The 12,057-nt window shown below is 39.0% G+C and overlaps 1 protein-coding gene across 3 annotated transcripts; it reads left to right on the plus strand.

The window, feature by feature from the left end:
• The first annotated feature begins 531 nt into the window (after nt 1-531).
• On the plus strand, nt 532-9,493 carry ccm2 (CCM2 scaffold protein). Of its 3 annotated transcripts, none has more exons than XM_020638824.3 (10): nt 532-944; nt 5,007-5,183; nt 5,283-5,366; nt 5,513-5,696; nt 6,224-6,360; nt 6,916-7,051; nt 7,249-7,306; nt 7,424-7,559; nt 7,667-7,805; nt 8,182-9,493. In XM_020638824.3, the coding sequence occupies exons 1-10, from the start codon at nt 906-908 to the stop codon at nt 8,475-8,477; spliced, it is 1,386 nt and encodes a 461-aa protein (XP_020494480.1). In that variant the 5' UTR covers nt 532-905; the 3' UTR covers nt 8,478-9,493. The 3 variants fall into 3 exon arrangements, with proteins under 3 accessions (XP_020494480.1, XP_020494481.1, XP_020494482.1); XM_020638825.3 differs by having other exon boundaries at nt 533-935; XM_020638826.3 differs by lacking the exon at nt 532-944 and adding an exon at nt 4,075-4,278.
• The last annotated feature ends 2,564 nt before the right edge of the window (nt 9,494-12,057 follow it).

Raw genomic sequence — 12,057 nt, forward strand, 5'->3', positions numbered from 1 at the left:
TTTGAACAAGTGAAATACCTTTAAAACCCTTATTGTTCCACATGTGTTTAAAGACTTTTCCTAACAGGCCGCTCAAAAACATTCAGGAGGAACAGTAAACTGGAGGCTTACATTAAAATAGAAAGACAAATATCAGATGAGGCTAGAAAATGTTTTGTTTCTAGTCGTGGCATTAAGTGAAATAAAATAGGCAACGTGGGGCTTTCCTAAAGAAAATTACTGAGGTAGTTCCTTAGAAATGTTAAATATATCAACCTCGTTTCGAAGTTTGAAGTTGTAGTAAAGCAGATAAAGAAGAAAAACACAAGAGCAGCAGTAATATGACATTTACAGCAAAAGCTAGTTTCAGTGAGCACCTGTGGAATCAATGTCCAAATTTATAGCTTTGAACTTATGTGAATCTCCGTCATTTAATTAAACTTTACAGAGCTTCCAGTGATGTTCCCTCACGTCACTACTTTTCCTTCATCTCTTAACCCTCAACAGGACAATCAGCTGTTTTGGTTTGAGCAAAGCAAAGCATGCTGGACCTCACAGTTTAACGCCCAAAATGGCGGCACGGTTGAAAAGTTTTGCCAGTTTTATCCATGTTTGTCCTCCTTGTAGATTACGTGTTTGGATGTATTAGCAGCACGGAGACTTGTCGTTTACACACTGTAGGCGCGCCGGCATTTTATCTAATTTCTGTGGGCTAGGGACCAAAATCAGAATGTCTTTTTTCCTCTCTGCCAAAAATGTCGGGCATCACTTTACCAATGCTAGTTGTAGGCTAGGCTAGGCTAGGCTAGGCTAGCAAGCTAAGTACTTTTCAGATGAGTGCTGGTTAAGAGCTTCGGGAGTTATGCCTTACCTCACCTGGATCGACCCGCGGAACTGAATATGAAGAGGAGGACCTTCAAGTAGAAATGGAGGATGATGTGAAGAAAGTGAAAAAGGTAAGACAGGTAAATGACATCACTTTAAACTTCAAGTAAACTAGCAGGCATGCTAAAACACTAGCTGCACAATACAGGCGAGCTTGGGTTTTTTTTTTCTAGCTAAATTTAGTAATTTAAGAAAATATCACCGTAGGACACTGATAAATGTACTACTTTAAGTAAAGTTAGGTTCATGTTGTCAGGTGTGATTGAATAAGAGCCAGTTAACTGTTAAAAGTTGGACTAAAATGTGTAAATTTAGGGATATATTAAGAGTTCTGTTAATGTAGCCTTGTTTGCTTGGTAGTGGATTAAATGTGTTCAGATGTTGTTGTTCTGTAGCTTTACTGTACAGGGAAACACCAGTCAGTGTTGTTATCCTTGGTGCTGTTTTTTTATCAGGACGGTTTGGTGAAGTGCAGTGACAGTAGTCTAGAAAGAGGGTGACAACTTCCCCACAGTAAGAACTTTGGTTGTTTAGTTCAGGTGTGGATCATGGGAGACATCAGCTGTCAAGTAAAAGTCAACTTTCTTGTCAATTCCAAAATATGCCAGACATACAGTGGAATCGAAATTGCGTTTGTCTCCGTCCCACAGTGCAATACAACCAAACTATGGTAAAATAAGATAAAATAAAATAAGGTAAAATAGATAAAATAAAATAAGGTAAAATAAGATCAAATAAAATAAGGTAAAATAAAATATGGTAAAATAAGATAAAATAAGGTAAAATAGATTAGGTAAAATAGATAAAATAAAATAAGGTAAAATAAATAAAATAAAATAAGGTAAAATAAATAAAATAAAATATGGTAAAATAAGATAAAATAAGGTAAAATAGATTAGGTAAAATAGATAAAATAAAATAAGGTAAAATAGATAAAATAAATAAAATAAATAAAATAAAATAAGGTAAAATAGATAAAATGAAATGAGGTAAAATAGATAAAATAAAATAAGGTAAAATAAGATAAATAATATTTACAGTAATACATTCTAAATTCTGCAAAAGGTACAAAATGGTAAATTAAATTAAATTAAATTTAAAGAAAAAGTAAACTTGTGCAATGTGCGGTAAACTGATTGTACTTTTGAATAGTTAATTTCAGAGTTATTTGTCCAGAGTTCTTGGTGGCAAACGGGAGGGGGTTTCAACATCCAAAGGTCAGAGGCAACAGTTATCAGTGTTACTCATGCTAAAAGGAAACTACACTCCTGGCTTGTTCACACCATCCTGCCTCACACTATACACTATATTGCCTCCTGATCCTGTTTGATATGGAGACAGTTCTTTTTTTTTTTTGTTTAGACAAATAGCAGACATTTATTTTATTCTCTCTTCCCACTGTGTCTCAGAACAGACACAAGGGACAATTTCTCTCTACTGCTGTGGTTGACACAGGAGGAAACTGAAGGGCAGGGCCTCAGGTCTGAGGTTCAAATGTTTTTCATGATTGTGCTAGTCGTCAAGACAAAAACTCAGAGGTTGCTCCCCACTTTCATTTTCCATTGAGCTTGAGGGGAATTTTGATGGAATTGCAGTGATTTACTGTATTTTATTTAAACTTTGTTTAATCTCTTAAGGTGAGGTTTTGAGATAAGCCCTCATGGGTTTCTACCTCACCTGCATATGTGTTTTATTTTATTTTATCTATTTTCTGTTTGATTCTTTCAAAAAATGTGCAAATAAACTAAACTAAACTAAAACTGATATCCTAGTGTAGAAAATGGATGTTATTGATAGTGTTGTTGTTGTTGTTGTTATTGCTATTGACGTATTTACTCTGAAGATTCTTCAGTTTATCAGTCTTTACTTATATTAACTTGTCACAGACCTATACAGTTTCTGTTTGCACCACTTGGTGGTGACAGTGAACAGAATTTGCCCTACTGTATAGAGGCTGTACAGACTGAGTATTGTACAATGCCACAGACTCAAGTGAAGGCTCTGAAATTCCTGAAACTTTATTCAGGAATTTATACAGAGGAATTTACATCTTAATTACTTGAAATAAATATAAAGTGACACATCTCACATCGCTTTTAAACTTACTTCCTCTGAAGGACTATTTAAAAAGTTGCATACTGATGAGTAAAATTGTGGTGATAATGATAACCACATTCTGTGTTATTCTTGTGTGCCTGTTGTCAGTCAGCTCGGCATTAGAAGCCAGTGGTGTTTCTTTGTAAACAGGCTGTCACTTAAAAAGGCGGTTGTTCCTACAGAGGTCAGTAACTGTAGTTCTTGTCTCACATTTCACAAGAAGAAGCCATAAAATGTTAATGCGCTTGCCACTTGTCCTCACGGTCTACGTACAGATAAATAATGCACTGGTTATAGGTTGTGTTGTACGGAGCCCCTACATTTTTTTTACTTTTTTTTTTACTTTTTGGGACTTCAGGGGCTGCGTAGTGTTGCACCTTTTAAGGATTCATAAGTTGTAAGAGTCAAACACACATCAGACCATTTTTTTTTACATTCGAGGTTGATGTGTACATGTCTGGTTTTATTATCCTATCTATATAAAGCAGCTCCAAATCAGGGGCTTACAAGTTATGTTCACTATCATGATGAATGACTGTAGATGAGTTAGTAGAGGTACGCAGAGGGAAGAATAACTCTTTTCCTACATGGTTGTCTGCTTTGAAAAGTAGTTGAACTGACCATTTGATAAGAGGGCTTAAAAAAAGGAAATATTTTGTGTAGAACTACAGTCGTTACACTTAAAAAGCCATTTATACTGCAGATGTTTAAATACTGCAGATGTCAAGTCTGTGGTTGGTATAATAGAATATATACAGTCTCACTCAGCAGCACTCAGATCTAGAACCAAAAGCCATATTCAACATTGCTAAACCACAGAACAGAAAGAGCAATGTTGCATATGGGCTTTTGGTTCTAGATCTTGAGTGCTGCTGAGTGACTGATGAAGTGTAGCAGTTACAAAAAGGTAAAGTGAAACGCTAGCCCGTCACTGTCATTCGTCTAAATTCAACATCTGTAAAGATTGTTTCTAAAACAATGTTAGTATTCCGCAGCAGATTGTTCAGTATCTTAATTGAAAGCTTAACTGCACGTGTCATCACAGGAAATTGTGGCTAGTCCTCTTCCTGTTCTTATGCCTGAGTATAAAGACAGACACTTCCTTTGTTACGGGTCACATCCCTCTCACACACACACAAACACACAGGTTGTGCTTGATGCTGCTTATCTGTCACTGGTTGGCAGCTGTCACCGTGTGTAAGTGGAGGCAACAGGTGACTAGTTTGGATAGTTTGGGTGTAGCAGGATCCGTGGTCCTCGCTTCAATTGAGCAGCTCCTCGCTGTTCAATTGAAGACTCGATTTCATGGAGAGCGAGGTAGGCTTTTTTATTATGACCTGCATACAGAGACTTACTTTCTGTATTATGCAAAAGCTTGATGCGTTAGCAATAATGTGCTATGTTTTTCACACATAGCACTTGACTTAAATCAGTTTATGTGCAAGCAAACCAAATTAGGTAAATAAAAGTAAATGCTTTAACATTTGAGTGTAGAAGAAAAATGTCATTTCCTCCTGTGACACATCTGTAGCAGCTGCTGGGTAAAAATGTTAAAAAAAGGATTCTCTGGCAGTTTTTTTTTTTTTTTCCACTCAGACTTTAACTGCATTGGCACAAGTGTTGCAAGACGCAGAGTTTCCCTTTGCACATGCTATTGTTGACATTTGAGCAACACATATTAGGTAACACAGAAGGCTTGCACTCTGTAGAAGAGCCCATCTGCTGTGTCTGCAGCTTTGTGCACATTCAGGGGAAGAGGGTGTACCACATCCAAACACAGTTTGATATGTTTTTTTATGCTTATATAAAGCATTGCAGTTTCTTTAATGTCTGTTGCATCAACCCTATATGTGTGTCATTGATATGAATAGCCCTGTAATTATTGATAATGTACGGCACAGAAACAGAGCCTTAATGGTCTATAGCCTGGAATGCCACGTATCCATACAAATTGATCTCGGTCTCTTGATGTATTTTGGAAGGCAGCATGATAATCGTTTTATTTTTCTCCTTCCAACGCTCTCTCTTTTGTCTTGATTCACCAGCCAGGTATCGTGTCCCCGTTCAAGCGAGTCTTCTTGAAAGGAGAGAAGGGGAGAGACAAGAAGGCGCAGGAGAAAGCCACCGAGCGCAGGGCCCTCCACACCTTCTCACTCTCTCAGCCTGACCACCGCATCGACCCTGACATCCTCCTCAATGACTACATCGAAAAGGAGGTCAAAGTGAGTGCGACATGTCGAGACATTGATTTCCTGAAGATGTGTTGTTTTACTTTTGTTTCGAAGGAAAGCAGTGAAAATGATTGTGCGTGTTCTGTGCAGTACTTGGGGCAGCTGACATCCGTTCCAGGATACTTGAATCCCTCAAGTCGCACAGAAGTGCTGCAGCTCATCGACTCTGCAAGGGTATGTTTGCTATTTTTAGTAGGTTCATCGAAAGAGCGTCAACCGTTAATAAAAAAGCTGTAATGTTTAAACTTTTGAATCAGAGTATTAAAGTGATCTGATAAAGTGATTAAAATGACCTGCTCATATGCTTCTGTGATTGTCAGAAGTCCCATCAGTTGGCAGGCCAGCTGACCTCAGAGCAGGATGCAGTGGTGAGCTTATCGGCGTACAACATCAAGCTTGTTTGGCGTGATGGAGAGGACATCATCCTCCGGGTGCCCATCCATGACATTGCTGCTGTCTCCTACATCAGAGACGATTCTTTGCACCTCGTGGTGATTAAAACAGGTAAAACAAAGATTCAAAGCTAACTCCAGGTGTTAAGATGAGGGTTAAGGATAAGGTTCTGTAATGCTCTAGCTGGAACATTTATTGGCATTTTCGTGTACATGGAGATTTGTAGGGATCCCTGTGGACACAAAAATTCCAATAAATGTTTGTTTGCAAGTTATTATGAAATAGTAAAACCATAGGAGTTCCTATGCTACCTTCAGACTTCCCAGGGTTATTTAAACTGTACAGGAAGTGTATTGAAAATGGCATATATTTCTGTAGAAATAGAAAAGGTAAAGAGTAGCGATAAGTATTGTTATCCATAAGCATAAAATCCTAACGTTACACATCCTTATTTTCAGTTCTAAACAGACTTCTTCCTGGAAACAGAACTACCCATCCGTTTAATTACTAGCTTGGTCACATAATGTATTATTGAAGAAGAAAAGATTTGTTATTTTGTTTTTAAACAGTGTCCCAAGGCGTGTCTGCAACATTTGTAAATGAAAATATGAGGGTGTCTTTTTTAAAATCTTTTTCAGCCCAGGAGTCAGGAGGGTCTCCTTGTCCCAGCTCGTGTCCTGATCTCAACAAGTCTCAGACCCTGAGCTCTTTATCAGAGAGCGGAGCTGTCCTTGTAGAAGTCTGCTGTCTGCTCGTGCTGGCTGTTGACAATAAGGTATTATCTCACATCTGTGGCTCGAAACACACGGTCGGAAGTAGCTTGATAAGGATAAGTAACTTCACATTTGCCGTGAAGCGTTAGTATACATCTCCGAGAAATAATTTCAAAACCAATATGCATCCCAGATTACATGTTACTGAGGGTTTTTTCAAATGTGGAAGACATTTTTTTAGCGGGGTGGGGGTTTTGTCCTTTTTTATTTGGTAGGACCGCTGAAGAGAGAGAGGAAATGGGAAGAGAGAGAGTAGGGGATGACATGCGGCAAAGGGCCGAGGTTAGAACCCACGGCCTGGCAATGAGGACTATTGAATCTGTACATGGGATGTGCTCATAACTGCTAGTCTATCAGTGCTCCCTTAAAATGTGAACTCTAATGATCTGTAGTACTTTTAATTGCCAATATTAAAGTTGAAGTGCAAAAGTTTCATCAAAAATAACATCATTAATTTTGGCAACAAAAATTTGACAGTCGTTTTTTTTTTTTTTATATTTTACAGAGAAGTGTTATGATTCAAGTGCATTGATGACAGCCATTTCTTTGTTGTGTAGGCTGCAGCGGAGGAGCTGTGTCTCCTGCTCAGTCAGGTCTTTCAGATCGTTTACACAGAATCCACAATAGACTTCTTAGACAGAGCCATTTTTGATGGAGCAACGACACCTACCAGACACCTTTCTCTATACAGTGGTAAGGAAAAAACCCATTTGCTCTTTTACACACTGCCTGTTTAATCTTTTAAAGAAGCTTAAAAATATGTTTTTAAAGGGAGCATTGGCATCAACAAGTGTAATACTTTTAAAGTTGAACCTTCTTCTCAAATGCCTGAAGTATGAAAGTCAAATTCAAAACTGTAAGTATGTACTTCTTCTGCTACCGTTTTGCAGATGACTCCTCAAGCAAAGTGGATGTTAAAGAGACTTTTGAGGCTGAAGCTGGCACATTGTAAGAGCTCTACCTCTATGATAGTTTTCTATTTTTAAGCACAGTGATCAAGACAGACATCAATCCAACGTGGCTTATCTTTGCATGCCATTTACATGATGTGTATTCCTCTCTCAGTCCTTTCCAGGGCTCCTTGGAGGCTGAAGAAAAGTCTCAATCAGCTTCCTCCCCGGCATCCCCTCAGACGAAGACGGCAAGTGAAGGAGAGCTCAGCACCACCGCTGCAGAGCTGCTGCAGGACTACATGACCACAGTATGAAACATTTCCCAGACTCCTTCTTCGTCCCGTTTCTGTATTTTTAGAAATGGCTTTTTCTAAATCTGTTGTTTAAAATATAAATGTGTTATTTTTCCCCCTAGCTGCGGACAAAGCTGTCATCGCAGGAGATCCAGCAATTTGCCACCCTGCTCCACGAATACCGTAACGGTGCCTCCATCCATGAGTTCTGCATCAACCTGCGACAACTCTACGGGGACAGCAGAAAGTTCCTTCTACTTGGTATGACTACTTGATTTTCCCATAAGCTAGAGATGTGTCTTGCAGCTACACCTTGTTTTCATCAAGCTAAACAAAGAATTATGAAGGTCAAGCACACACAAATAAGAAATGATGAAACAGTCGGCTGTTGTTTATCAGATACATTTTTTTTAATGACACTTCTATTCTTTCTCTTAGTTCATAAAACCATAATCTTACAGTTAGTTCCAGTTTTTGTAAGACACTTCAATTCTATACATAAAAACAGAAGAGATTATAAAACCCAAGCCACCATATGCATTGCTGTCTCCTGAATAAAATAAATCTGCCAGATTTTATTTTAATAGTACATGTAACACAAAATGAGCTCAAAATGCATTGAATTGTTTTTCTGTAGGCCTGCGTCCCTTCATACCAGAGAAGGACAGCCAGCACTTTGAGAACTTCCTTGAGACAATCGGTGTGAAGGACGGCCGCGGCATCATCACAGACAGCTTCGGCCGCTACCGACGCACAGCCAGCTCCGCCTCTGATTCTACCACCAACGGCAATGGAGCGGCCGGAGGAAGCGTCGCCTCGGACGAGGGCCAGGAGGCCTCAGAGGGAGACGAGTGGGACCGCATGATCACAGACATTAGCAATGACATCGAAGCTCTGGGCTGCAGTATGGACCAGGAGGGAGTGACGCCTTGACAGGATGATCAAAGGGAAATTTAGCGGCGAGAAGACGCAGCATGGCCGGCGATCCTTAAATGAACAGAAGGCCTGAGCTAAAGGGACCAGATGAAGGTGGTCCTCAGCACTGACCGAAGATATGATTCATTGTATTTTCCTCTAATTGTCAAGAGGACATTCTATATCCCCTGAAAACTCCAGGCAAACCTCAACCTATCACCCAGAAAACATGAAGTCAACAAATGCACTTATGCAAACTCTGTAGAGGACTCACAGTCAGTTGGCTATTTTTACACTCAGAGGGATTCATAGTCTCTGATATATTTTTAAACTGCTTTGATTTTTGTACTCGTTTATTGGCAGTATCTGCCACTGCTGTCACCAATGTAGCGACAATCTCCAGAGTCTTTGACAGGCTGATTAGAATAGGTGCATGACCTCTGGAGGGTCAATCTGAGGACTGTGCACATGTCTTTAGAAGGTAAAGACTGAGGCTGTACTGCTTCTTCTTTTTTTTATAACTTTGGTCAATCAGCTTCATCCACCAGGAGAACTTTGCATCATATATTTCAAATGTGTGTGTTGCTGTGAGAGTGAATTTTTTTTGCTATACTATATCTATAAATATTTTAGTTTTTACAAGAAGATTTGTGTACCACTTTGTTTTTACACTATCATTTGTTATCAGTGTTTACTCATTTATATATATATATTTTTGTTTTGTTTTTGCGTTATTCTAACAGACCAAGGAAATGCTGTAAAAACAAAAATTCTCACTCAGTTTAAGCAAAAGAGTGGGGACTATTTGACAAAGCCTGTTAGATTATGGCTGATGTAAATTTATGATTTGAGTTTTTTCATGTCCTGCAGGACCTCTAGTATTGTGTAATGTTTCATGACATTACATTCATGTATCATTGTGCCTTTACACTGCAGTACTGCTGCCAACTGTCTGCACACACAGACAGGAAGTTCTGAACTGTAATTACAGTTGTTGAGTAAATTGTTGGTTATTAAATAACAACTACTTTACACTAACTGTCCCTTTTTTTTTCCTGTTGTAAAGTCATAAGCTGTATTACCTCTTGAAAATACATGGTTATAATCCTTTACACCTGACTGCAGTTTGTTATATCTAATTTGACTTTCATACACCATAACTGTCACAAGAGGTGAAGGTGTTTGTGATGATTGTGATCCTCTCTGACTGATCATCTGCTTGGATGCCCCTAAGCTGCTTGGGTAACTTCAGCCTGAGTTCCATCAAAGCGCCCGCCCATGCTGGATGTTCCCCTCAAAGTTAGGGATTAGTTTTGTGAGTCTGAGGGAAGAGAAACTGGCAGGACAGTTTGAGTTGAGCACATTCCTCAAATCACTCACCAAAATGTTTCCATTAGAGGTTTACTTAAAAATGATTTTCTTCACTAAGTTTTTAAAGTCAAACAAAAACTAAAATCAAGTGTTTGTCGAGGGAATGCAGCAGAGGCAAAGGAGTGCATTACAGACTGGAACACTACACCTTGGTTTAAATAGCATCTCCGCCTCGAGACACTGTCTGCCTCTGAACAAAAGGATGAAATGATCAAGACGCCCATGATCTCACCAAGCAAACACTGACTCTCTCATCCCTCAAACACACTGTTCTCATATTTGTGCGATAAAGTCGTGTAATTGTTTTTGCTACCAAAAGCGAAAGCGATTATTTTTGGTAACTGATCATGCATGCTTTCTCACATTCCTCGGTGGAATTCTAATTGGCCTCCTGTAAATTCTCACCTTAATCCAATTAAAGACTGAGTAGAGTGTCTCATTACAGCAAGTCATTATTAAATAGATCAGTTGATTCAAATAAATCATCGAAAGGTCTCATGCTGTTCTGAAAAGAGTTTGCCAATTATCTTTACAACCCGACAGGAGCCCCTATGGTGAGACTTTATCACCTTCAATGAGCCTCATGAAGAGTCGGGTTCTTGTTTGTGTACTTGTTGAAGTCTGGGAGGAAAATTGAAGCACTAATATGTTGCCTCCGGGTGCTTGCTTATTCAAGCCTATTTACCTCCAAGTACCACGTTGCTGTGAGGTGGCAGTGCTAACCACAACACTCACGTGCCTCCTTGCAGCATTCAGGATTCATCTTTCATTACATTATCGTTGCTCAAAAGCATGGTCAACAATCTGTAGGCAGAAGATGTAACATTTGAGCTCTACGCGGTTAGGCCTGGGCAGGATATAAACCAGACAACATCTCAGTGAGCAGGCAGAGCTAACCACCGCACAAACATGCCACCTTGCACTGCTTACCTGTTAACACTTTAGTATTTTTCTTCACGTTATGCAGCTGTGGAGTTTGAGGAATTTGTGGGATACAGTACAACAATTTTTGGTTTTCTTATGCCTATTTAAAAACTTTTTGGACCCTGTCAGAGTGCATGTTTCTTCATAGCTTCAGTAACCATAGAAACCAGCTGCTAAGGTTACAGTCTCTCCAAACCAAATTGGATTCCTCCAGCATCCTCATCTATCAAGATGCCTTTTCCTGATGTTCAAACTTTAAAATTATTCCTGCCAAAACATCCATATAACTTTGCAAGCCGGTTGCCACGATTGACCCTAATTTGTTAAAAATGTATTACTCTGTACATTAATTAAATGAGCTGCAATACATAGAGAAATTGTAAGCTGATTGAATTGCCATCTGTAAAATACATCACTATAAATGATGCAGTTAGATGAATACTGAGCTATATCTCAAATAGCCCAAACAAACTATTGATCTAATAATGTATTACCTTTATTATTTGTATTTTTCATAGACACAGATTGGTCACTTGAATCACTATAGAGATAGTAAGTTCACCCTTACATGTTCTGTGTTGTCAACAACAACACACCTGTGCTTTGGCTGCAACAAACAGGAAACACATTTGTCTCGTAAACAAGGAACGAAAGTAAAAGAATTCTGGTGTACTCATTCGATGTGATGTGAATTGACATTAGAATGGATCTTCAGCACAGGTTGGAATCAAACCAGCAGGCAAATTCAGTCTTTGGTACATGAGGCAGGATCTCAATCCTTTGAGTTAATGAAATGCTCTTCTTCACTGTGAGTTTCAAAAACAATCACACTTTTTCAAAATTGTAATGAAAATGCACTGGATACTGACAGGTCAAGAACAAAAATGTGACTGCTGTTGTGACACGTCAGGATCCAACCAGCTCGTGCTGGTATTCTTTGTCACAAAGGGCAGTGCATTTTCCCCTGAGCTCTGGCCCTGCCCTCTTTTTAAGGGGTCATACAAAGTTTAGATCTATCTTAGTATTACACTTCTGTAAGGGGGATGTGATTGATAATGACAGTTATCAAACAGCAACATGCCTGCCATATCTAACACAGAACAAACTAATCCAAAATGAAAAACAATCTGCAAGCAAGTGGCTTTTCCCAAAAGTAATCTCACAGGGAAAGCTAAGTTTGGAAAGGCTATTTTTAGGCCTAAGACAAGTTTAATAAGCATCATGGAGTTGTTCCAACTGTTCAAGTGACCTTATAAATCCATTTTCCACCAACCAACACAGCCAGAACCAGAGTCTCAACACT

This window comes from Labrus bergylta, chromosome 15 (assembly GCF_963930695.1).
Source record: "Labrus bergylta chromosome 15, fLabBer1.1, whole genome shotgun sequence".
Classification (NCBI taxonomy): Eukaryota; Metazoa; Chordata; class Actinopteri; order Labriformes; family Labridae; genus Labrus; species Labrus bergylta.

What these genes read in the sequence shown, in the direction of transcription:
- ccm2 (XM_020638824.3), top strand. Translation starts at nt 906, where the DNA reads ATGGAGGATGATGTGAAGAAAGTGAAAAAGGTAAGACAG. An exon ending in ACATCGAAAAGGAGGTCAAA is followed by an intron (nt 5,184 to 5,282) that starts GTGAGTGCGACA and finishes TGTTCTGTGCAG; the next exon opens with TACTTGGGGCAGCTGACATC. An exon ending in CAGAAAGTTCCTTCTACTTG is followed by an intron (nt 7,806 to 8,181) that starts GTATGACTACTT and finishes GTTTTTCTGTAG; the next exon opens with GCCTGCGTCCCTTCATACCA.